General features: G+C 46.1%; 1 protein-coding gene across 1 annotated transcript in view; it reads left to right on the top strand.

The window, feature by feature from the left end:
* Positions 1–27,647, top strand: part of LOC144754095 (E3 ubiquitin-protein ligase TRIM39-like) — a 210,877-nt gene that overhangs the window by 83,461 nt on the left and 99,769 nt on the right. Inside the window, exon 4 of the mRNA XM_078641662.1 lies at positions 23,864–23,886. Within this exon, the coding sequence (XP_078497788.1) occupies positions 23,864–23,886 (23 nt within the window). The remainder of the gene's footprint in view (positions 1–23,863; positions 23,887–27,647) is intronic.

Genomic DNA, 27,647 nt, shown 5'->3' with positions numbered 1-27,647 from the left:
GGTCGCAGTGGGTTTCTCTTGGTAGCGAGTGAATCACTCTCTGTACGATCTGCGTGGGCTCGGATCCCGGCGCTTGCCACCAATGTTAGAAAGGCGACCCCGGGGGAGGCAGAAGATGTCTGACTGACCACCCCTAGGTACACCTCTCCTTCGAGAAGTAGCCGAGCGGTACGGAGAGGCCTCCTGAATGAGGGTTCCTCTCCGAGGATCGTACAGCAGAGTAATCACAACACTACAAACGGACACCACGCAAGAGGTCAAGTTCTTAAGCTTTTATATATAATAAAGGTTGCTGGTTCTTGGCAGTATATACAGATGGATCGAGGGATCCGTAAAGTCTCGAAAAAGGGGGGTAGGTAGCGGGACAGTCTAGCTCTGGGCAGAGGAAGGGATACCCTACGCACAGCTCTCAATCCTCGAGCTGGGGGGTTCCGAGAGGTTCGAGCCGCGGCAGCGCCAGCAGGCTTACAAGATGGTTCAGCAAGGTAGGCCGCGGCAGCGCCAGCAGGCTCTCAGATGGTTCAGCAAGGTAGGCCGCGGCAGCGCCAGCAGGCTCTCAAGATGGTTCAGCGAGGTAGGCCGCGGCAGCGCCACCAGGCTCTCAGATGGTTCAGCAAGGTAGGCCGCGGCAGCGCCAGCAGGCTCTCAGATGGTTCAGCAAGGTAGGCCGCGGCAGCGCCAGCAGGCTCTCAGATGGTTCAGCGAGGTAGGCCGCGGCAGCGCCAGCAGGCTCTCAGAGTACTTCGGGTTACAGGAGGTGAGTTCGTCTGGTGTCGGCCGCGACAGCGTCAGCAGGGCTTCCAGTCCAGGATACACCTGGCGTCCTACTCCGGGGCTGGCCCAGATATAGGACGGAGGTCCTTTGATGTCCGGACCCTCGCGCCTGGGGGCCAGAGGGGCCGGGTTGATGGTGTCCAGACACCCAGCAGGGGGGTGGAGCCAGCGCCCAGGGAGGCCGGAGGGCGATCGATACCAGGCGTCCGGGGACGGCTGGAGGCCCATCGAAACTCCTCTTCCTCCGGGATCTGTCGAGTGGCCACTCGACCACCTGGGTGGATCTTGGTGCCTCGATGTCGGGGCTTCGCTGGGGCCGGGGCTGGGGCCGAGGCCACGTGGTGGTGACGTGGTGAGCCCAAGATGGAGTCGGGCACGGCCTCGTGCTTAGGTCGTGATGGGCCTACGCTGGGGTCAGGCCGGTGATGGGGGACCGGGATGGTAGCCGGACCGGTGGTGTTGGGGCGTGCAGGATCGGGCCGAGGGGGCCGTCCGAGGTCCGGTGGAGGGCTGATGTCGTCCTGGGCCCGCCATGCGGGAGCGGTAGGACCACGCCATGAGGCCGGGTCCAACACAATTTTATATCACAGGTAACCCGTGGTCATATTACAGAGTGTGTGACATTAAAGTCCACAAATTGCTGCCCGGCAGCACCAGAAATTAGATTTATAACTGGATTATCATGAAACCGTGAACGGCAACCAAATTCCTCACCAATTTGGCTTAGGGCGGGATTAGAGGTGCAAACCTCCTTATCGTGGTTATACTCTGTCACTTTTGACAGTGATGCTCTGCTCAAATAGGTTGATTAGTTTACAACCCAGAAGCTTCCTGAGGAATAGCTCCATGTAAAGGGCATTAGATGAGGGTGACAGAAAACATCCAGGACATCCCTCCGAGGGTGACAGATAGCATCACCCGAAAATTGATAGAGAGCATTCTTTAAATTCAAAATAGTCTTTATTCGATATTTTTCAATCATGAAAGACATTTTACAATTAAGAAAATGGTTGTTTTTGATACCCCACCCACTATCCCACAACAAAACAGCATCCACAATGAGTTATTTCATCATACAAAAAATAAAAAAATATAAATATACAAGGTAGAATAAATAACACACTATCTCATCCTATTTACATTTTTACAAAATCATAAATTAGACCTATTTTAAAAAGATATTTATAAAAGCAGGTATAAAAACAGATTCATCAATACCAGAGTGCAAATTGACAGTAACTAATGCAATGTACATAATTGATCACTTATTAGTATAATGTGTAGATTTGAATAGCAGCAGGCGATAACTTTCCCATAATTACACCAGACTCATTTTTCGTGACCGGATAATCCATATCCAGTGCAAGAATTTCGACATGGCTATAACTACAGGCTGAGATGTATTAGTTCTTAAGACCCTAACAGCCTCAATTCCAGTTCTTAGGCCTAACTGGGCACAGATCGGTTTTAGCCATGACCGTCTGGGGACACTATATTCGGGGCAAGCAAATAACACATGACCAATATTTTCATTTTGATCAGAACAGAAAGGGCACCTTGAGGTTTGACTCTTATTCCATTTCTCCGTTAGGGCATTTAAAGGTAAAGTCCCCACCCTCAATTGATGATACCTTTTTCTGTCCCCTGGCACATTAATCCAGTCCCAGTAAGGTTCTAGGGCAGGTGCATGCTTAAGTTCTAGAAAATCGTTTGTAAAAGATCGATCAATACGGTTTCTAAAACACTTTGTCTCAATCATGCTCCAGTATAAATCTCGAAGTGCCTTTTTTGGTGGAAATGCATTACTAACAGGATCGTCCCACAAATGTGATAATCCCATCGCCCTATAAATACTTCTTACATCTCTCAGCCTGATTATTTTGCAACCTTTATCCAGGGTTCGAATCTCTGAGAAGCCGTGGGCATACTGAGATAGTTCTGGGGTTACCCTGAGCCTTCTCCAGTAGGCTACAGATCTGTATCTAGCCATATCCTCAAAGCTATGGAATCCCAGATCATATTTTAAAGGTATCAGAGGTGATGACATTGGTAGCCCGGTAATATTACGAAGAAATCTATTCTGTGCTACAATCAGCTTTGTAAGATTACTTGGCCCCCAGAGTTCAGCTCCATATAGAACTGCCGCTCCTACCTTAGCATTATAAATTTTTAAAACTGGTCGGATAGGTTTAGTCTGAGATGTGAAAAGTTCCTTAGTAAGGGCTCCTGTTAGTTGGGCATGTCTTGTCACCAACTCATTAGTATGCTGTTTCCAATCTAAGTTATGGGACAAGTTAATTCCAAGATACTTGAAAACCTGGGTCTGTTCAAGCTGGACCCCATCCATAGTAACCTTCCCTCTAATGTGTCGTCGTTTATGCAGAACCATAAATTTTGTTTTACTTGTATTAATTACAAGACCATGATCTGCACAAAATAATTCAAAAACTCCAATAGCCCTCTGAAGTCCCTGTTGGGTCTTGGATATCAGCAGGGTATCATCCGCGAACATCAACAGGGGGATCAGTCTGCCTGCCAGCTTTGGGGCATCTGTTGGTTGATGTTCAAAGTATCTGATCACCCTGTTGATATATAGCGAGAAAAGCGTTGGAGCGAGCACGCAACCTTGGCGTACTCCCTTCTCAATAGGGAATTTATCAGTGACACTGCCCTGTTGATTCCATCGCACTTGTGCAAAGTTATTTTCGTGCATTCTCATTAATAAGGACAGAATTTCATTAGGGATGCCCTGGTTTTGGAGGGTATTCCACAGCTTGTGGCGGGGGACGAGATCAAAAGCCGATTTTAAATCGACAAAGGCAGCAAAGAGCATCCCCCCCCCAAGTATAACTACACGCCAGTAGATTAAGACAAATCTAAACACTTGATCTATGGTACTTGTATGGCTACGAAAGCCTGCCTGCAGGGGAGACAAAATGTCCTGGTCATCTATCCACTCATGGATTCGCTGAAGTAAGAGTCTTGCCAGAACTTTCTGAATGCATGCGATCAGGCTGATAGGCCTATAATTGCCTGGATCCGAGCATACCCCCTTTTTATAGATGGGGATGATCTCGGCTCCCTTCCAGGTCTCAGGAATAGGCGAGCCCTTTGCGATAGCATTTACTAACAAGTGAATGTACGTGGCCCATAATTCTTTATCATGCATAAAAAGGTCTGCTGGAACAGAGTCTAGGCCCGGTGCTCTGGCTTTGGGTATATCATTTAAAGTTTTTAGGACATCGGCTTTACTGAAAATTAGATGGCTCCCCAAGGTATCTACTGGGGCCACACACTCCTCTCCATCAATGTCCTCAGCAGCGAACTGAGTCGCATAATGAGTTACCCAAGCTTCTGGTGAGACATGATTTATGGGTTCTCCTCTTATAGCCCCCCTTCCCCATTTTACAATGTTCCAGAAGGGCGTCATAGATCTTTCCTCGCTTGCTTTGAGGAGATCCCTCCAATAGCCTTCCTCCCAGTCCCTTTTTGCACTTGTTTGTACCCTTTTATACGCAACACGTGCATCCCTTATTTTGTTTATATCTTTTGTCTTCACGGCATCAGACAATACCTTATAAGCACCCCTGCAGGATTTATCGTACCACTGGTCTTCCTTTCTTACTGGCCTACGTTGCTTTTTAGTAACTGTTTTTACAAAAAAAAATGTTAACCCATTAAAAAAGTCATCATGGATCCTGCTAACTTCAAATATCTGAGTATCCATAAAGGTTATACTCTTTACTTCATTGATAGCCTGGGTTGTTAAGTCCCTCATTGCAATTATGCTTTCCTCATTGGCTGCACAAGTTGACCATCTGATGCGTCTATTGTCGTTTGAGAGTTTAATTTGGACATTTTCCATCGAAACGTCTTTTTCCAGTACTCCAAACAATTTAAATGTCAGAATTAATGGATCATGGTCACTTTCCACTCTAGGCTCTATCCACATATCAACAACACTGGACCAATTCTCTTTGTTAATTAAAATATAGTCAATACGACTCTGTGAATTTCCATTGGAAAAAGTGGTGGCGCCCTGTTTGTCAGAAACCACTCTTCCATTGGTGGCCCGCAGCCCAGACTCGACACACAGAATTTTTAGCTGCAGTGCAGCCTCTGACCATTTTTTAATTGGTGGTAAGGAAAGCTGAGGGATGTCCCAGATGTAGTCCTCTTCTATCGTGAGATCTACATCATGGGTGTCTAGGGGTTCAAAACAACAATTAAAATCACCTCCAACAATAACAATTGCGTTTAAGCAATACTGTTTTAAAAGGGAATCTAACAAATCAACCGCCTCCGTGGGTTTACCACCTGGCATACCCCTTGAGTAAATATTAAATATATAAAGGTCCTGGCAAGATGGTCGCTGTAACTTGACCAACAATATATCAGGGCTATTAATAACTAATTGAACGACTGAATAATCACTACTTTGCTTTACCCATGTCACTAGACCGCCTTTAGGTCTTCCCCTTTGACTTGGTATAGCCGGGACATAAAAATGTAGATATCCTTCGACAGGATCTGGATCTAATTGCCAAGTTTCCTGGAGAAGGATTACATCCTTTGAATCCAGGAAAATTTGCCAGGCCTGTGATGGTATCTTGCTTTGCAAACCTGCAATATTCCAGGATGTTAGGATATATTGGGCAAAGGCCTTGTCGTTGGTGGGTTCAATATTAGTTGGTAATCTAGCCCTTTGTTCTTGGGTGAGATTGTGTACACCTACATTATCCGCATTTACAACTAATTTTGGGGATAGATTAACATTTAAATCACTTTCCACAGTATAATCAGTGCGTACAGTGAGGTGATGATCATTGCATATATCACCTAAAACACCCTGCATACTGCTTGCATTTGTCAAAAGATCAGTTGTTACAGAATTGATCTGAGCTTCCGCTTCCCCCCCTGTACACTCTCCATTAGGAATAGGAAAATCAATGTCAGAATTTCTTCTACCCAGTCAATCACAAGCATCTAGACCTGATAGAACTTGATATCTATTTCCTAGGACCATGCCCCACTCGTTAGGAGGGACTCTTGGGCCTCTATTATTTCTCACAATTTCCCACATCGGGCCAGGAGTTTTTGGAAATGTTACATTCTGTTGCTCCCCATAAAAGAATTTTAAGGTAAGGGGAACAATAGACCCGGCTCTTCTTTGTGGGGGAAAGATATGATTTAAGACATTGGGTAAAACAGCTGCGTGGCAAAAAGTCACAATAACACAATCTCCTCTAAACCTTTTAGGCCGATTCCCAATCCAGGCCACCCTTTTCACTGACTTGATTTCGCATGCAAGCTGATGTTTGCCTCCTGGTCCCATATGCATGTTAGTTGTTAGCCAGTGCAGTGCCTTACTGGACAGAGATGCTGGTGTTTCCAATTGAGTGTCCGTTGGCGGAGGCACATTGGCCAACACCAATACCACTGGCGCTGCTTCTTCGATGAATTGAAGGGGATCTAGATCCTGACGTGCTACTGTCGGGATATTTATTGTCAGTGGTACGCCATCTTTTGACACGGGCTGGTTAGTAAGATTTGACCCTTCTTGGGCTGGGCATTGAGGGAGTGTTGGGTCAGTCTCTTTCTCTAAAGTACTCCTCTCCTTGGTCTCTGCTGGCTTTCCCATTTGTGACACCAAAGTAGATAAATTATCAACCCCATCTACAGTCTTTGTCTGAAGGGCGCCTATTCTTTTTAGTTCCGCATTTAGCTTGTCAATCGTGGCGACTAGCGGCTTGATGATGGTTTTAATTTTCGAATCAATGATGTCAGCTATTTTCTGCAACAGGTCATCCTCATTGTAGCTTTTATCGTGATCGCTTTTTTCAGGAATATTATTTTCTACTAGTTCGATGAATTTTGCCTTGTTTTTCCCTATGGGTGATGCTTTTTTCCTCCTATTTCCTGATCGTAAACCCGATCGTTTCTCCTGAACTCTTCTATGTCTTCTCGGAGGTCGAGTTTCCTGTTCAGGAGATGAAGGATCATCGGATTTGTGATCCAAAGTGACGTGCTCAGGATCGGAAAAGGCTTCTAGATCTGTAGTTACTAGATTCACTTCACTATCTAGTATGACAGTATTCTGTTCATCCATATTTGGATTAGAATGGGCCATGAGATCTATCAGGTCATTAGAGACATCTGGAGCTATGGAGTTTGACTGGTGGCTGCATTGGGTCGGGCTTAGAGGATGTAAATCCGGAGACTGACTTAGGCCCAATGACTGTCTTCTTTTATCATTAATTTTGCTGACTACTTGGACCATATAGTTGTCTATTGTCTTAGTATTCGGTGGAAGCTGTTTTTTGGACATGTTTTTTGACATAAAGGGTCACGTAATTGATTTCTTCCGGCAGGAGTAAGTAATACACGTACACCCCTACTTCGCAGTGATGTTAGGGCAGCTATAGTCACAGGAGCAACCAAACAAAGTAATAGACTGAAGCTAGAGTCTCTTTAGGCAGCAGGAGAAGTGACTCAATTTTTATAACCCAGAGGTAGTATATATCTCCACTTTGCAAACAACCGAAGTGTTTAGGAAGAAAGAATAAATATTTCTTACTGGAGTACAGCCGTATGGGAGATAGCCCAGTCCAGTCCCGGCCAGTCTAGGACTGTCTAAGACTGTCCCGCCCTTGTCCCGGGCTTCTCCCGGCGCCCTCCCGCGCGCGACTCGCGGGGCGAGAGGTGGCGTCTCCTTATCAGCGCCTCCTGGCGCTTACCACGCGTCACGAGCGCGTCGCCCCTGGTGCTGCTGGGGGCTGAAGTCCGCTGGTGGCTGTCGGCGCTCCTCGTCCGCCCACAGCCCTGCCGTTCACCTCACGGCTCTGCCTGATGGCGCTGTGAACTCTATGTGCCAGGTATGATTTGCTTTCTTTGCTAGAATTCTCCCCGGGGCTCCCGGTGGCGTCTCCTTATCAGCGCCTCCTGGCGCTTACCACGTGTCACGAGCGCGTCGCCCCTGGTGCTGCTGGGGGCTGAAGTCCGCTGGTGGCTGTCGGCGCTCCTCATCCGCCCACAGCCCTGCCGTTCACCTCACGGCTCTGCCTGATGGCGCTGTGAACTCTATGTGCCAGGTATGATTTGCTTTCTTTGCTAGAATTCTCCCTGGGGCTCCCGGTGGCGTCTCCTTATCAGCGCCTCCTGGCACTTACCACGCGTCACGAGCGCGTCGCCCCTGGTGCTGCTGGGGGCTGAAGTCCGCTGGTGGCTGTCGGCGCTCCTCGTCCGCCCACAGCCCTGCCGTTCACCTCACGGCTCTGCCTGATGGCGCTGTGAATTCTATGTGCCAGGTATGATTTGCTTTCTTTGCTAGCATTCAAAACATCCCACCGAGGGAGACTGGGAGCATCCCCCCGAGGGCAACAGGGAGCATCGCCCGAGGGCGAAAGGGAACATCCCTCTGAAGGTGGCAGAGAGCATCCCCCCAAGGGCGACAGAGAGCATCATCCCACCAAGGGCGACAGGGAGCATCCTTTCGAGGGCGACAGGGAACATCCCTCCGAGTGTGGCAGAGAGCATCCCTCTCTGGCTCCACAGCCAGCTCTGAAACAGTCTAAGTTGAAGTAGTTTATAATGACCATGACCTGTCAATGTTGCTATAAACATGTAATTTTCCAGTTAATCCAAACACGTGTTCAAATGTCATTTCTGCTTCTAGGAAAATAGATAGTAAAGCTATGTTTCCCTTGGTGACCAATTTGAGAATCAAGCCCACCATCACCAATGCAGCTAAGGGTTTGGCCAATAGTTTTGTGTCAATGTTGAGAGATGAAATGGGACCTGTAAGACCCACAGTCCAAGGTAGGGTCATCCTTCTCACAAGAGAGGACCACTCTTGCCTCCTGCTGGAATGATGGACCCGACCCGTTGATATGACCTCGCAATTCAGTATAGGATGCTCTCCCGTAACCTTTTAATGTGGCCTTTCTTACAGTTACAGGAAGATGACTCCTGATCTGTTGATGAACCTCTTGTGTCAGTTGAGGACGATGGCCCATGACCTGTTGATGAGCCTCAAAGGGTCCGATGCGTTTGGGTTATCTGATGATAGTGGTCCTTTGCTTGTTACTTCCGCCTAAGTCTGTAATTCTATTATCTAAGATTTTCAATAGACAATATACAGATGTGGGGAGAAGTTCCCTACAACAAACGGCTCCTCTATTCTATAGGCAGCCTACAGCTCCTCTATTCTATAGGCATCCTACAGCTCCTCTATTCTATAGGCAGCCGACAGCTCCTCTATTCCATCGGCAGCCGACCGCTTCTCTATTCTAAAGGCAGCCGACCGCTTCTCTATTCTAAAGGCAGCCGACCGCTTCTCTATTCTAAAGGCAGCCGATAGCTCCTCTATTCTAAAGGCAGTCTACAGCTCCTCTATTCCAAAGGCAGCCTACAGCTCCTCTATTCTACAGGCAGCCTACAGCTCTGCTTGCAGGGGTCCTTTCCAGGTTGCCCTCGCCTGAAAGGACCAGCCATCGAGCTCCTGATCTTGAAACTATGCGATTGTGCACTTGTAAAGAATCCCTATCTCGACTATCCAAGTGGACTCCCGAACTAACACGATCCCTATCAGCTGGCTAACCGCCCCTTGTGACCCCGAGCTATCGCGCCTGCTTCTGATCCAATTTGCAGTAATGCGATTTAGGCACAGTGTAATTGTAAATTCATAAAGACAACAATGAAATATTATGTTGTCCTGAGGATGATGCCCAGTATCTAGTGGTGGCATCCAAACGTCGTCGACACCAAAAAACGCCATATGCAATATTGTAATGTGCAATGGTGTATAAGAAAATGAACTTAGTCTGTTAAAACTTTCAAATAGGAGTCTACAGACGTATTTCACTTTGCCCTTTGGCCATTCTGTGCTTCGTTGTGTTGTCTCACTGTTTTGTGGGTCACGGATGTGCCCACTTGTCATTGAATGTTCCTAACAATTTAATTTTATATATATTTGTAAAATAAATTCTTGTCCGGCTGGACAAAAGACATACTACCTATTTAGAGTATGATTATTGTATATAAGTGATGCTTCCTCTGAAAATAGGGACCATTGTTCTCTATAACACTCGCCTGTAAGGATCCTGGCTCTGGAACTGGTTCAATCTTTACAGCCGTCAACCCTGTGTGCGCGCTGTAGTTGCTATATTGATTCACAACAAATGACTACACTGATGACCACTCTGAGGACCAGCATTTGTGATATAATACTCTGTGACATCACAGCTTTAGGAAGAGCTGAACATAAGACTATCATAGTAATTCATGACCATCAAAGATGTAAATGGTGTTTTAGGTTAGATAGGATTCAGAATGTGGCAAACAAAAATATCTTTCTAGTAAACATTGACTTTTTTATACCTAATAAACATATTGAGCCACATGCATCAAGCGATGTAGGAATCGCAAACGGTGCGAATCGCAAAAATCGCCCTTAGGGCATGTGTGTGCACAACATATGTGCATAGATTGATTTCAGGGGTGCAACAGGGTGTCCTTTGGACACCCCTGCACCCTTGAAATCGCAATCTCAATTTGCGATTAGCTAATTGCGAATCGCAAATTGAGATTGTCTTCCCATTCATTCCTATGGGCCTTTTGGCCCATAGGAATCAATGGGAAGGGATTCCTTAATTGCGATTCGCAAATTGTGATTCGCAATTAAGGAATAATAAGGAATCGCAAAACAAATTGCGATTTTTTTTTTTTGATACATTGCCGTTTGCGATTCCTTAATTGCGATTTCCTAATTTTCGCAATTAAGGAATCGCAAACGGCAACAATGATGCATGTACCTGTATGTTCCTTATTTAGATGTTTCTCTAAAATTCTATGCTATTTATCTCCATCAGTGCTTTGTGGGTTTTGACACTGGTCAAAGAGTCTCCTGGCACAGTGACCCGGGTTTCTTACTAGTATTTGTCCTAGTGTTTTTATTTGTAGATGAAAATTCGAGAGCTCTATCTCTGGAGCTGACTTCAGACAGTTCTGACATTTTATTTATTTATTAGCACAGACTGGTCCGGTTAAAGTCTTTGTCACGCAATCTTGGCAGGAAGAGAGAGTGGAGCTGGGTGTGCCGTGACAGAGGAAACTGAGACACAGGCTCAGAATAGAGGCCTTCCCACTCAGCTGCTACACAGAACTGCATTAACTCTTCTGGGGATGAAGAATGCAGGAAATGGGCAGCAAATTCCCTCCAAGCCTCATTTGTCTTCCTCATTCCTTTCCTTTCACAGAAGTCTGGTCCGCTTCAAAGATCTGAAGAAGGTTTCCACAATCTACCTCCCTATCTGGCAGGCTCCCTCCAGCCTCCATCATATTTACTATTCACACACGGGGGATCCAAAATGGACTCCTGTCCCCATACATTAAATCGCAATAGACACACTCTGAGCTCAACTTAACCCCACATGTAGCACGCATGTATCATGCACTGTCTCCGTTGGTGTCTGGGCGCTATAAATTACAGCTAGTAACTAAATTGTAACAAAGATTTTAGTGTATGAGACTCCATTAAGACGAATCACATCACTGCAGAGGTCCAGAGCGTGACATACAGAGTGTTCATGGGTAGAAACCAACTTCCATTTGCCACTCTCGCTGTGCTCTGTGTGTGTGATATCATTTGTAGGTCTTGTAAAATGTCTCCTCTACGGGTGGAAATCATTCATGATTTATAATATGTGAAGTTCCCATGTGCTGGGTCATGTGACATAGATTAGAATATAACAGACAAAGCAGTGTCATGTGACCCCATTCAAAATATCACAGACTGTCATGTGGCCTCATTCAGTAAATCCTACACTGCACTGCTTCATGTGATAACATTCAGAATATCACAGACTGTGTCATGTGACTTGTTATATACTAGCAGACGGTGTCATGTAAACTCATTCATATCACCCACTGCTGTATCATGTGACCAGGGATGTTGATTCTAGGAGTGGGCGAAAAACTCTGCTTCTTTGGCACCGTTTTTTTTTTTTTCCAGCAGTATTGGTATGCCCTCCTCTGGATTCGTTAAGTAAATTAGCATGTCGTCCGCGTACAATGCGACTCTGTCTTCCCAATCACTACCCCAGCGTATGCCCCGCAGCAGCTGGGTAGTCCTGATGATAGTGGCTAGGGGTTCCAGAACTAAAGCTAAAAGTAGCTGCGAGAGCGGGCATCCCTGCCTCGTTCCCCTGGCTAATGGTATTTCTCGCGAAATGTGGCCATTCGCCGTCACTAGCGCCACCGGGCCTTCATATAGAAGTTTGACCCATGAAATGAATTTCGGGCCAAAACCCATATGCTTCAGAACCGCAAAGAGGTAGCTCCATTCTACCAGATCGAACGCCATCTGGGCATCTAATGAGAGGACTACTGCTGGCTCCGTCAACAGTGGGGCCCGCGCTATTGCCCCATGCAGTCTTCGGAGGTTGAGTGCCGTACTTCTGTGCGGCATAAATCCCGACTGGTCTGGATGTATTAAATACGCTAAATGAGGCATTAATCTTCCGGCTAATAGTTTCGCCAAGATCTTAACTTCGGCATTAAGGAGGGATATCGGGCGATAGGACCCGCATTCCTCTGGTGGCTTTCCGGGTTTTGGGATCACCACTCTGGTCGCCACTCGTTGGTCGAATGGCAGCTGTCCCCGTTCCAAACTAACTGTGTACATGTTTAGCAGTGGTGCACTGAGTGTTTCGGACATAATTTTGTACCATTCAGTTGGTATCCCGTTGGGGCCCAATGCTTTGCCTGAGTGCAGTGCAGCTATTGCCAGCTGTGCCTCCTCTACAGTTAAATCGGCTTCCAGTTCTTCCATCATTTCTTGCGACAGGGTGCGGGTGGGCACCCCCTGTAGGGCCCTTGTCGCCATTTCTGGTGTGACTTCTACCTCAGGGAAGTACACCCTCTGGAAATGATCGGCCAGCAACTCCACTATTAGGGATGGACGCGTGTGTACCGTACCCTCGGCATCTTTTAATTGTAGTATATTTCTCGGTCCTCCCCTTTTTTTCTCCAGCCATGCTAGAAGCTTACTCGCTTTATCTCCAATGTCGTAAATTCTATGTGTCGTTGCCGCAATATTTTCTACTACTCTATGGCGCATATGATCGGTATGCCGCTGCTGGCACAATCGGAGCGCGTGCAACATGTCTGCCGTCGGGCGTGTCATGTGCTCTTCGTTAACCCTGGCGAGTTTAGCTTCCATATCTAGCAGTTCTTGACTTTGAGTGCGCCTATGCCCTCCGATCGTGTAGATAGCTTGTCCTCTGATAACCGTCTTGTAGGCTTCCCATAATACAGAAGGCGACGTTACCGAGGCTTCGTTCTCTGCGAGATAGTACCTCGTCGCTTCCTTCAGCTTTTTTCTTATCTGCGGCACCTTAAGGTACCCTGGATATATTGGGTAAATGCGCTTGCGGGATCTCTCAGGGTTCGACAAGGCCAGTGTTAATGGTGAGTGACTTGAAATGCCCCTCGGTCTAATTTGTACATCTTCTATGGTGAGGAGTCCCCCTCCCAGTGTGAGAAAGTAGTCAATTCGGGACAGGCTGTCATGAGCCGCCGAGTAGTAGGTGTAGTGTCGGTCGTCTGGGTGCAGCCTACGCCAGAGGTCAATCAGTCCCTGGGCTTCTAAGAAGTCGCTTAGTCGGGAAGGGCCAGGGGTCTGTGCTCGTACCGGGAATCTATCCTGCGCGTTGTGTGCCACCGAGTTGAAATCCCCCCTATGATAAGATCCCCCTCAGGGAGTTCCAGTAGGAACTTTCCTAGTTCTGGAAGAGCGATCGTGTGGAGTGCCGGCGGAATATACACCGACACCACATTCAGTGGCTTGCCTTCCCACTGCCCATGTGCCGCTGCGAAACGTCCTTGATCGTCTATTTTAGTGGATTGCACTATGTAGCGTGAGGATCTGTGTATCAATATCCCTGTCCCCCTTGATCCCGTAGTGAATTCAGAGTGGACTACCATTTGGTATCCCCTTCTATCTAAAGCTTGGGTTGCCGTGCCTTTTATTTATTTATTTATTTATTTTTTGCATTTGTATGGCGCGCAGCTACCCAACAAGGGTTTCCCGGCGCCGATGACAGAATTGAAGCAATTTTTAGGAGGACGGTAAATGACGGTGGATTATTTCTGGAAGAGCCAGGTCTTTAGCTGTTTTCTGAAGATGTTATACCTGTCTTCTTTACGGATATGGAGGGGGAGTTTGTTCCAGAGTGTGGGCCCCATGACCGCGAAAGATCTTCCTCCCATTCTTGCAAGTCTGAACTTTGGGGTGGAAAAGTTTGCAGCATTTTGAGAACGTAGTGCTCTAGCCGGGGTGTAGGGAGTGGCGAGGGTTTGGAGATATTTAGGGGCGGTACCAGATTTGATCCTAAACATATAGCTCAGGGCTTTGAACCTGATGCGGCTTTCCACCCTGAGCCAATGTAGGTCTTTTAGGTGGCTGGACACACTGGAGGTTTTTGGGATATTACAGAGTAGCCTAGCCGCTGAGTTCTGGACCACTTGTAGTCGGTTAATGACAGCTTTGTTTGAGCCTAGGTAGAGAATGTTGCCGTAGTCAATCCTAGATGTAATAAGTGCATTGACTACGGACTTTTGGGTGTCAAGGGGCAACATCCAAAGGATCTTCCTTAACCATTTCAGGATGGTGAAGCAGAGGCCAACCACTCTGTTAGCCTGCTGCTTCATGGACAAGGTGTTGTCGATGATGACTCCCAGATTTCTAACTTGAGTAGCGGGAGTGGGGATGGAACCGAGCTCGGAGGGCCAGTGAGATGCGTTCCAGAGGTCTTTGTTTTTCCCCAGAAGGAGGACCTCGGTCTTGTCTCCATTGAGTTTCAGCTGGTGTGCGGACATCCAACTGAAGATGTTTTGGAGACCTTGTTTGAGACGAGATGGGATAAGTGGGTTTGCTTCTGACAGGGAGAAGATGATTTGAGAATCATCAGCGTATGTCATGAGGGTGAGGCCAGATTCATCAGCTAGATCAGCCAAGGGCCGGAGGTAGAGATTGAAAAACAGAGGGCTTAGGATGGAGCCCTGTGGTACTCCATGGGGGGCGCTCATTGTATCGGAGCAGGCTATTGAGGATGTAATTTGGAAGGTTCTCTGTGACAAGAAGGACTCAATCCATTTTAGTGCATCCCCCCTGATGCCATTTCTTCCCAGGGTGGCCAGGAGTTTGGAGTGTGAGATGGTGTCGAAAGCCGCACTCAAGTCTAGTAAAATGAGTGCGACTGTCTGACCATCGTCTAGGAGTTTCCTGATGTTTCCGGTAACTCCTAGTAGGGCAGTTTCAGTAGAGAAGCCGGCCCTAAACCCAGATTGAGATGGATGGAGAAGACCGTTTTCTTCGGTGAAGAGGGTGAGGGCAGAGTGAATATGTCTTTCCAACAATTTTGAAAAAATAGGGAGGAGTGAGATCGGCCGGTAATTTGAGGAGAGCTCCGGATTTGCAGTGTTTTTTTTTTTTTTAGAAGTGGGCTGACCATGGCGTGTTTCCATATTGAGGGCACTGCGGCGAGCTGAAGGGAAGAATTTAAAGTTTCAGCAATGATGGACAGGGCAGGAACGTCCAGATTTTTAAGAACAGAAGCGGGTACCGGATCACGAGGGGAACCTGAGTTTCTTGTAACAGGACCAGGGCGGGATTTAATCGTCTAATGCTTTGCCGTACCAATCCCCGCTTGATCTTATCCCCCAGTCCTCTCACCTTCCAGGACATTAGTTGCAGCAGTGCCACAGGTCCCATTCTAGACTCCCCCCTCCCTTGGTCATTGCCTATGTGGGTAAGAGGACTTGTCTGCCATACTAACTGACCTTGCTGTAACAGCAGTGCGCTAGTTATACTATTTCTACTTTAATTTAATTTAATTGCATCATGAATCCAATCTCTACAAGTATAACATCCTAAAAATTGAAAAACGCCCCTTCCCTTAACTCCCCCCTCCCTGCTACACGGACCCTGAACTGCCCGCTCCCCCAATTTAGCAGAGTGCTTAAGCTCAACCCCATTGTCAGTAATACTTGCTCGCTGGGGAAAGGACTTCTCCGGAGACGACCGCCTCTCTTCCTCTCCGTGGACGCCGTCCACCTAGTATCCAGGGCGTTCTGTAAGGCCTTTGGTACAAGTGTTATCATGCACCAGGTGTCTATTGTTCTCCTTCAGAGGCATTGACACTATTGTCTCTTGCCGGGGACCTGTCCCCTGGTCCGCGTCCCGACGTTCGAGAGCTCGTGCAGCTGTTAGTTCCCCGGTTCCTGTGTGTTCTGTGTGTCCGACGCGGCTGCTCCACTGGTCTCCAGCCATCCAGCCAGTCTCGAGCGATCTCAGGGGTATCAAAGAACCAAGTTTTGTTGTCTGCCACCACTCGCAATCTTGCCGGGAACAGCATGGAGTACTGAATTTCCCGCGACCTGAGTTCTTTCTTAATGTCCAGAAACGTTCTCCTACGACAAGCAACTTCGGCCGTGTAGTCCGGAAAGAAGGCCAGTGTGGAATTTTGGATTTTTATCTGCGGTGCCACTCGTGCCGCCTGCAGGATGGCGTCTCGATCTCTAAAGTTGAACAGTCGAGCCAGGATCGGTCGCGGCGCTGCACCTGGTTTCGGTCTGCCTCCTGGGACCCGGTGGGCCCTTTCGACGGAGAAAAAGGTGGACAGGCCCTTGGGTTGAAGTTCGGTCTTTACCAACTCCTCCACATAGAGGTACATTGCTCTCGTACCTTCGGATTCTGGAACCCCAAGGATCCTTGCGTTGTTCCGTCTGGAGCGTCCTTCTTGGTCGTCCGCGGCGGTCCTCCGCGTCCGAGCCCCGGGTCCCGCTGGATTGTGTCACTGGTTGCGCTCTCTGTGTTAGCAGTGCCGATTCTGTAATATACCTGTAACCGTGTGTCGGTTTGCGCGGGGGGGGGGCAATCCCGCATCAGCGTTATACTTCCCGGTCTATTAGGCCTTATCTTTACTCGCTCTGCGAGGTTCCTACTTACCTGCGAGCCTCTCATATATGGCGTGATGATGCATCACCAATAATTGTGTGCCCCTTGATGCTTATCCCAAGTCTCCAGGCTGCTCCCCTGTCTATCGTGCCTTGACTTTCACCCTGCTCATGCCAATTCTGTACCTGCCACTAATACTCTGTAGTGCTTGTTTCTGGTGGTCAGGGCTCTTGGATCAGTCCAGTTGCCAGTCTTTGTTGCAGGCTTCGGGAGTACCTCAGACTCGGGCGCCCGATGCACTTTACCAAGATGGCGGCCCTCTGCTATTGCCGTGCCTCTGTCCCCGCCCGGTTCCCTCCGCATGCAGGGCTTCGATTGCACAGAGACGGACGCCTGAGCATTCCGTGCCTACGGAGGTATCTCTCTGGCATCTCCCGCCACCCTACATCAGCTTCGGGAGGCTCTTCTTTACAGATATACTTTAGTAATACGGCGGCCCGGCGCGGCCCGGCGGAGTCAGCTCCACTCGCGTCTCCTCGGCCAGCCCGCAGTCCGGCTCCTCACCAGCTATGTGTCCCAGTGTGTTCTTTTGCAGGCGCCCCCACAGTTGCGGTTATTCCGGTTGTTGCCTCCGGAGCGAACTTTCCGTTTCTCCGCCGCACTGTCTCTCGGTCGGGCTTTTCCGGCGCTGCTTGCCCGGGTCCCTGGCACTTCCTGCCAGCCTCCTTAGTACGCTAGCCCCTGGTTCCGGCTGGTTGCATAGGCCACAGGGTCCGTCGCCTAGAACTTGACTTCCCGGTTTTCGATCTTCACCGGAGTCTCTGCCTTTTGTCCCGCCCGGTCCCAGGCTTCAGGTCCTCTCCACAGAGGTCATAAGGAGGACGGATTCGTTGTCGGATAGATGAAGAGGCCGCGTCGTCACCGGAGCTCTTCCTTTAGGCTGCCGCCATGCTCGGCTGCAAGCCACGCCCCCCCTTTGGCACCGTTTTGCCACATTCTGTGCTCCGCTTGGAGCACGGAGTTTGGCAAAATATCTGCCTGCTGCCGGCGGAGCAGAGCTTGGCTCCCCCCTACCAACACAGCTCAAAAAACAATCTGCTCCCAAGGATGTGAGTGGGAAAACAACCTGCTTACATGGGCATTGCGGGCTTTGTGCAGCTCTGAAAAGCCCGAAAGCTGTAAAAGGCCTGCACACATCCGTGCCATCACTTTCCAGTTAGAGCCTGAAAACGATGCCCTTCACCGCCCTTTAACGTCCCCTTTCATTCTGGCGACAAAGCTGAATTCAGAATATTAAACTTCTGCTTCCACCAGTAACACTGAAGATGGTGCGGAAGTACGGCAGGTTTTGCTGTTGCTGTTGTTACAGAGTTGTTAAGGAGTGCCGTAGCGCTGCGAGGCCTCCGGGTAGTTACGCGCTATACAAGTGCAATTTTTCATTTCATTTCAGCTGTTGGCTCGAGACAGGTGCACCTTCTCTTAATAAATAGGTAAGTGGTCCCCGCTTCCTCCTGATGCAAGGTCCCTATAGGCCGCTACTTGATCGCATTGGATACTTCGTATTTCTTGATATCTGCTAGTAAATAATATGTGCAGTTCACACAGCATGTCGCAACGTGGACAATAACATCAGAACATTGGAGTTCTCTATAGGAGGGTGACGCAGGCAGCGGACGTGCGCGGGATAGGTGCACGGCTATCCCTCTTGCAAATGCTGCTCGTTCTACACTGGTAACTTTTACTGCATGAAACCGTTGGTGCTGCCAGTAATCCCTGTATACCGGGGGTCACCAACCTTTTCTGTAGTGAGAGCTACTTCTGATCAGCAAAATCATTGTGACCTGCTAAAGGCCGAGCAACTGCTGCATTGTTCCCAGAGTCCCCCCTAGCACCTCCCTAATCAAGTACTGCTTGCAAGTGGTCCCTAGGCACAAACCGGAGCCAGGAACCTATTTTATATTTCTCTCATTATTTTATTACAATTTATAATCCTTCCAGTGAGGGTCTTTAGGCGCTATCCATAGGCCGTAGTCGATAGGAGATTAAGTCATTTGCCCAGAATCAGAGGATGTCGAGCCTACGCCGAGACTCGAACCTGGATCCCCAGCTTCAAAGTCGGCAGTTCTGGCCCTTACACCACACCCGCTTAGTCATTCAAATTCAATGAAAAGAAATGTAAAATAATGTTCCTGTCTCCGGTTTGTGGCCAGGAATGACTCAGATTACTTTATGTATTTAAACATACAAGATCCCTGTGAAACGCGGCTTTAATTTACATGATCAGGTCTCGAAAAATTTAAAAAATGCAGGTCTAGTGACTTGAATACTCTACTGAGAATCTAGAGTGCAGCTAATAATTCAACAACCACACACACAGGCCGCAGCCGGCGCGCGGGGGTCTCTGAGATGGGATCTTGCGAGAGGGGAGGGATACGAACACCCCAAACACCGTATGCGCACGTTTCCAGTTACCTCTGGACCCAGAGTCGTGAACATGCACCCCCCTCTCACCCAGCAGTCAGCCTGCACTGCCAAAAGAACAAGTATTTAAGTGGCCTTTCCTGAGAAAACAGTATCATTTTTCTTTCAGTTTTACTGAGCGCAAACTCGACCCGAAGGTTTCAGAGCTCTTTACATGAGCACCAGTTGCATTACAGACGGACACATTCATTTCACAGGGAGATAGACCGATTTGCCCAAAATCGCAGGCTGTTGAGACTCAAACCCGGATCCCCAGCTTCGAGGTTGAGCGCTCTAGCCGTTAGGCCACATCCTGTCCCTGAACCTGCCACTATTGTTTAAGATGTGGGAGCTGGAGTGGATTCCAGGGTCGGGCAAGTGCCATCTGATATAAAAGCTATTGGCTAGCGGGTGCTGTTGTTGGTTATTCATTTTGGATAGCACCCAGAAGGCCATGCTGCGGGGTGCTGAAGAGGAACCCCCCATCATGTCACTTGACTCTGAAGAGAACGGCACACTCCACTGACGGAAACTCACCAGCACAAACATGCACACAAAAGGCTTTTTTAAGTGTATTAATGTTTACATTAGAGTTTTAGTTACCTGAATTCAATGATGAGCAACCCACGGAGGAGCTGCAAGCGTGTCGGGCTATATCATTTCCAGAGAATGGTTGGGTGGATTGGGGGCTCCGCCAGCTTCTGTTTCGAGATAAAGCTTCAAATGCACCAGCGCCGCACTAGCGAACCTATCAATCAATCAATCAATCAATCAGGAGGTTTATATAGCACGCGACTCATCTGTGAGGGTCTCAAGGAGCTGAGGTCCTTTCTGAACATGTGCAGGGTCGGGGAGCCTCTGATGTTCACCGGGAGCTCGTTCCAGGTCTTGAGGTCCTTTCTGAACGTGTGCAGTGTTGGGGAGCGTCTGATGTTCACCGGGAGCTCGTTCCAGGTCTTGAGGTCCTTTCTGAACGTGTGCAGTGTTGGGGAGCGTCTGATGTTCACCGGGAGCTCGTTCCAGGTCTTGAGGTCCTTTCTGAACGTGTGCAGGGTCGGGGAGCGTCTGATGTTCACCGGGAGCTCGTTCCCGGCTTTGGCTGCGATATAGGAGAAGGTTCTCCCGCCTGCTCTGTTTCTTCGGATGCGGGGACTTCTGCCAGGGCGAGGTCGGTGGAGCGGAGGTTGAGGTATTTGGGTCCGATGTTGTAGAGGGATTTGTAGGTGTGGGTGAGGAGCTTGAAGGTGATTCTCTTCTCCACAGGGAGCCAGTGAAGGTCTCGTAGGTGTTGGGTCATGTGTTCGTGACATTATTCAAGTCCTTTAGACAGAGCCACACCACACGGGGGCTGGTAGAGGCGGTGTAAGGACATCCCGCCTTGTATATTAGCCAATGGGAAGCAGCCAACATGGACTGGAAGCACACCAGTCACTGACGGTGGGCAGTCTAACACTGCTCAGGCAGGACTCGCTTTGCCCGACCAATCCCCAGCAAAGCTTAATAGCCAATTGGAGCAGTTGGTGTGTGCGACAGCTGTCAAGAATGGATAAGAGACCAAAAAGGCCTAAAAATAAACAAAATTGCAGTGACAGGATACAGAAGTGAGGTCAGGCTGCTGTAGTGTGTTTTATCTAGGTACCTGAATCAATATTCCTATTCTTTGCCCTTGTCCGGTTATAAATCAATAATATCCCTGCAACGGCATAGAAACCCTTTTCATAATTCAGTCATAGCGCATGCTGACACATTAAGCAAGCCTATTCCTCCAGCCCCCTAGAAAGCACACCGAGTTCTTAAACAAATCCAAGCCTCCAGCAACCTGGGAAATCCCCTCTGCTTTGTTTTGATTTCGTCCGAGAACTCCTGTAAAGCACTGTAAGAACGACCAGTTCTTAGTGACATCTTTATTGACGTCTTATGTCCATCCTTACGTCAACCCCGGCACCTTTCAGGTATAAATATACCGACGCTGCCTTGAGCAAACACACGGTGGTAATCCTGGAGCAGAGGAGCTACTACTTCCGAAGAGCCCAACTGATGCGAGAGCCCATGGACGCTGCCCCTCCCTTTTGACGCGCTGAGAAAGACGCTGTCTTTTCTCTTGCCGAGAAATCCAGCCTCCGGCGTTTCCAGCTTACCCTTGCGGGTGACTGGGATACCGAGTCCTGAGAGAGAGATACCAGACCTCCTGCCTTCTAATACCCAGGTACTGAACTGACTAAACCCTTACAGAGAATTCTTGAGTCAGATCCTTGGCAAAACAAACTTAACTTAAACTGCTACTTACTTACTCCTTCCCACGTATTAGGCTTAGGTCAGGTACACCGGGGTAGGCGTAGTTAGAAGCACCAGTTGAGTACGATTAGTCAATGTATATATGTATGTATCTATTTTATCCATTTTAAAGTATCAAATGGCTAAGAAACCATATCCATGCTTTTACAGTATTATTTTATAATCATGCTTTTACTGTATGCACTTTACTTAACTATAAGTATTGCAATTGTAGCAATTCCATTTCTCTTGCATGAGAAAGAAGACTGCTCAATAAATAACACCTTTTATTGAAAACGCCCGTCTCTCTTTTTCTCTGCAATCTGGTGAAACTAAGTACGCACCTTTGACTGAGTGAAATAGCTGTCTTTTGTTTTCACACGACTCTAGAGATATACTCTTATTCAGGGAGAGCAAAGTTGTCATGTTTTATGGTTGTCAGAAACTAAATTCCTTCTGGTCTATCCAGGGAGGTTAAACTCCTCCTCGCTTATTCGAGAAAGTTTCTAGTGAACTCTGAGCTAGCTGGCAAAAACTTAAGTCTAATATAGTCAGTAGAGACCTAGATGACCTCAGTCCTACATCTACACTACTGAAGATATTATTCCAATGCGCAGAGCCTATTGGGACTATAGGAGCTACACTACACTGCGATGTACTGACAGGTTGTCGGTGAGCCACCTCTAGCTTGCGATCGACTGGTTGCAGACCCCTGCTTTAAATGTTTCTGGATTTTCTTCCTCATAATTCTTGATAGTAGTTTCATAAAAAATTAGCCAACATACGACCATGGCACACTTGCTTATTATTAAACATTTATCATCCTGAAGTCTATCCTGAAGTCCTACTATATTACCGTTTTAGTGCCGTTTGGCCTTCTAAGATCATCTCAGAGGTTGCATGGTTCACTTAAATGATGAAATTTACATTTTACCAATCAGAGAGTGTATAATTTTGTGCCTCAGTCATCTGGCTTCCCCTTGTGATTTTATTTTTCACTCCTCTTTTGTTCACCTCTCTACACCCTTTAATTTCATGGCCAGTTTTCATAATGTTTTTACCATATTCTGAACATCTCCTCAGGTATCTCTTATGTCTGTTTACCAGGTTAATTTTCTGTCTTGTAAAACATCTTAAGAAAACATTAATCCTGTAAAATAGTTTTTACCATAACCGTTACTTACTCGCAGCGCTTCTCACCCTCGTCTTTGCTACTCCCTGTGCTGGGCAGGATGAGGCGGAAACAGTAGAGCGAGTGAAGGAAAGGCAGCAAGGGATAGAAAATGACCCATCAGTGCATGGCTTCATAATAAAGCCATGCTGTGATTGGCCATGCTCTTCTGTAAAGACAAACCTGCTGCCTTGAAGACTAGGCCTACTCTTCACCTCTTGAGCCAATCCGGAAGCTGCTTCAAAGCATATTCATTCTCACTCAGTCTTCCTCACTCTCACTCATTCTTACTCTGACACCATCATACTTACTCATACTCACTTGCGCTAACTCCGTCATTCTCACACACTCTATCACTCATTCTCTCTCCTTCATTCACACTCACTCTAAGTCTTACTCACTCATACTTTTTTGCTCGTGCACTCACTCCTATTGTCGCTCATTCTGATTCGCTCGCGCTCACTGCCACTCATTCTCACTCATTCTCACTCACTCCCTTTTAGTGGCTCTCACACACTACCTGTCACTGACACTCACTTTTACTTACACACACTCGTGCTCACACGTACAAACACACTCACAAAGCACATACCCTACATATATTTAGAAACATTTTTTTATTTAAGACATCTGCCACAGAAGTTCTCATTCTAGATCCTAGTGCCCCATTTTTTATTACACTAAGAGTGAATAATAATATATTATTCACTAACAGTGTAATATAAAATTGCCTGAAAACTAAGGTGGGGCACGACCCCCATAGAGCTGCCTCTTTCTTATTGACACTCATTTTGCTACCTCTGAAGCCAGAGGTCGCACAAGCAGTGTCAGGGGTCATCAGGGGTAAGCCTTAAGTCACAGCTGCGACCCCTGGAAATCCCTAAATGATGCCAATGCATGTGACCCTGTTGAGAACATCATACAATATGCCAGGTGACCTCATTCTGAATATCAGAATGAGCTGTGTTTTGTGACTCCATTCAGAGTGACACTGTGCTATGTCATTACCATTCCAAGTATCAGTTTCTGTTATATCTTGTGACCTCATTCAGAATATCACATTTTGTGCTTAGTCATGTGATATCCCAGAATGTGCTGTGTCATGGGACCCCAGTCACTGTTTTCTAACCATAGATAGCTAAGTGTTTCACTCCTAAAAATACTGCCATAACTTTAACATCTCCTGTGGAAACTGATTTCGCTGTGTTTGTCTCTCTGTTTTGCAGGATATCAGAAGCACCCTAAGCAGGTAAGGCTGGTTTATTATCCTCCTGTCAGTGTATAAGGAGCAGGTCTCAATGCTGCTGTGTGTAAATGCCACTACTGAGCTTACACAAAGTGTTAGGAAACTTTCAGATCCTCATAAATTCACTTTACATTCTCAAAACAAATCTTTAAGTCCTCATAAACCTCCCCTGCATCATTAGGAAACTCTCTTAAATTTTCATAAATCCCTGCAAGTTTTCAGCCAACTCTTTCGAGTCTTGAAATAATTGCCACAGAAATGAGCTGCTGTCCTCATAAAACATATTTGTATCTTTAAAGCTTAACCAAATTACTAAGGAAAGTACCCTGAACATACAGAAAAAGCAAGCACATTCTGGAAAAGTCCCCCCAGGTTTTCCTCAGTTTAGAGTTGGGCAAAAACTAAGTAAAAATGTCCTAACTATTCAAACATAAATGGTGGCTATGCTCACAACAATAGCAGATCCAATTTTCAGCGCTGTTGTTAGAGATGTTAGATCATACACATATATCTTCATGTGTGGTAGAGGTGCTACCAGGGTACTAGAGGCACGCTGCCACCTAAGGTGTTTGTCCTAAGCAGGTTATGTCCTGTGCAAAAAGTATACAAAATAATAAGTACTAGAGTACACATAGAAAGTTCATTTAATAAATAAAGGATTCCTAATATGAAGTCCATCAAAATTTTTGTTCTTCTTTTTCGTGACGGTATTTTATTCCATTGTTAGTTTCCACAATGTTCGGTTTATATATAAGCAGGAACAGCCAATATCTGGTCTATACGACCAAAAGCTGCCAACACGTGTTTCGCCCATTGGGCTTTATCAAGGCTGCAGAAAAAATACATACATTGGTATGGAACGTGAAATCTTTTACGTAAAATTCTTACGTGTCAACCTCATATTATAGCAGTAATGAGGCTTTGGAAAATAGTTGAACAATGTGTGATTATACAATCACTGTAAGTCGCGCTGGTTCTACATGAAACCTGTTGGTTTCTACACCATATATCAACATTCTTTTCAATAAAGATTCAGTTCCATTTTATATCATTATTTCAGTTGTTTTATTCCTTTACGATGATTTGTTTCTTAATCAGATCATTCATTTCATTCATGAATATTATTCTCAATTTGTCAAATTTTCCAAACATTATTTCCATTAAGCCCAATGCATTTCGGCATCAACCTTCATCGGGGGCCTATAAAAAGGTAAACATACAGGACCTTAGTATTCAGTCATAGAACTTATCAGATCAAAACATCATTGCATATCTACTCCTTGTGTGTCAGTGAACGTTCATACAAAACCATGAAAGTAACATATTTTGAAACCATAAAGAAATTACGATTCACAAAATTATAATATTAATTCAAGTTCCTAACGAACACGTTTAACGAAACGCTGTGTATCGACTTACCCAGGGAAAGTAATGTCGATACACAGCGTTTCGTTAAACGTGTTCGTTAGGAACTTGAATTAATATTATAATTTTGTGAATCGTAATTTCTTTATGGTTTCAAAATATGTTACTTTCATGGTTTTGTATGAACGTTCACTGACACACAAGGAGTAGATATGCAATGATGTTTTGATCTGATAAGTTCTATGACTGAATACTAAGGTCCTGTATGTTTACCTTTTTATAGGCCCCCGATGAAGGTTGATGCCGAAATGCATTGGGCTTAATGGAAATAATGTTTGGAAAATTTGACAAATTGAGAATAATATTCATGAATGAAATGAATGATCTGATTAAGAAACAAATCATCGTAAAGGAATAAAACAACTGAAATAATGATATAAAATGGAACTGAATCTTTATTGAAAAGAATGTTGATATATGGTGTAGAAACCAACAGGTTTCATGTAGAACCAGCGCGACTTACAGTGATTGTATAATCACACATTGTTCACATATTGCAAGACACCGCTGGCATGGTGTGACAAGTACACGCGCTGAGATATCTCAAAAATTTTCGTTGAAATTCTGTGTGCACGGAGATCTATTAACCTCATTATTGAATCACTGCCTTCAGTATCCCCCAGTGCACCTACCAAGTAACCAAAGATGCAACTAGATGAAATTGCTCAATTAACATCCAAACAAGCTGAACTTTTAGCATTTACCCCAGAGGCAGCTGAAGAAATATATGGACTCATACAGGAGACCAGAGCCTTCAGTCCGAACGTGTCTACCACAGCACAACTAATCAGACAATTTGAATTCCTAAGCAAAAAGGAAATCAATCAAAGACTCCATGCTACGCTGCTTTAATGACTTGATATAGAGTTGTATAACACACAGGAAGTTATTTTGAATATTAACATTTATAATCATGTTCATACATAGCTGATCATTGTATTTGTTTTATTTGCCGTTTTATTTGTTTACCTATTGACAACACGCCCCTCGTGATCAACTAATACCCTATGAAACTGCGTGTTTCTGACCCTTCGCGAATGCGTCCCTCGAGGAACCATGTGACTATCACACAGCCTATCAGATCACAGATAACATTCACTACCCGGTACTCCTGCACCGCGAGTTGTGAAACACCGATAATATTTATAATACAACCCGTAAACATTTCGTTGGTCGACCCATGAGGTTTTGGACATCCTTATTTTATTTAACATTAGGCTAATGCATTATAATATAACCTATTTTCTTCCGATCACGTGACCCCAGTCACTGCTCCATATAATGGAATCCTATTGGTCCATTAAATTATCGGTCATTTCCGGGTTTCGGAACCACGAGAACGCCACACATTACTTTCCCTGGGTAAGTCGATACACAGCGTTTCGTTAAACGTGTTCGTTAGGAACTTGAATTAATATTATAATTTTGTGAATCGTAATTTCTTTATGGTTTCAAAATATGTTACTTTCATGGTTTTGTATGAACGTTCACTGACACACAAGGAGTAGATATGCAATGATGTTTTGATCTGATAAGTTCTATGACTGAATACTAAGGTCCTGTATGTTTACCTTTTTATAGGCCCCCGATGAAGGTTGATGCCGAAATGCATTGGGCTTAATGGAAATAATGTTTGGAAAATTTGACAAATTGAGAATAATATTCATGAATGAAATGAATGATCTGATTAAGAAACAAATCATCGTAAAGGAATAAAACAACTGAAATAATGATATAAAATGGAACTGAATCTTTATTGAAAAGAATGTTGATATATGGTGTAGAAACCAACAGGTTTCATGTAGAACCAGCGCGACTTACAGTGATTGTATAATCACACATTGTTCACATATTGCAAGACACCGCTGGCATGGTGTGACAAGTACACGCGCTGAGATATCTCAAAAATTTCCGTTGAAATTCTGTGTGCACGGAGATCTATTAACCTCATTATTGAATCACTGCCTTCAGTATCCCCCAGTGCACCTACCAAGTAACCAAAGATGCAACTAGATGAAATTGCTCAATTAACATCCAAACAAGCTGAACTTTTAGCATTTACCCCAGAGGCAGCTGAAGAAATATATGGACTCATACAGGAGACCAGAGCCTTCAGTCCGAACGTGTCTACCACAGCACAACTAATCAGACAATTTGAATTCCTAAGCAAAAAGGAAATCAATCAAAGACTCCATGCTACGCTGCTTTAATGACTTGATATAGAGTTGTATAACACACAGGAAGTTATTTTGAATATTAACATTTATAATCATGTTCATACATAGCTGATCATTGTATTTGTTTTATTTGCCGTTTTATTTGTTTACCTATTGACAACA

Source organism: Lissotriton helveticus, chromosome 5_1 (genome assembly GCF_964261635.1).
Source record: "Lissotriton helveticus chromosome 5_1, aLisHel1.1, whole genome shotgun sequence".
Lineage (NCBI taxonomy): Eukaryota > Metazoa > Chordata > Amphibia > Caudata > Salamandridae > Lissotriton > Lissotriton helveticus.
The sequence above is the reverse complement of the archived record's forward strand: the minus strand, read 5'-3'. Positions and strand labels throughout refer to the sequence as shown.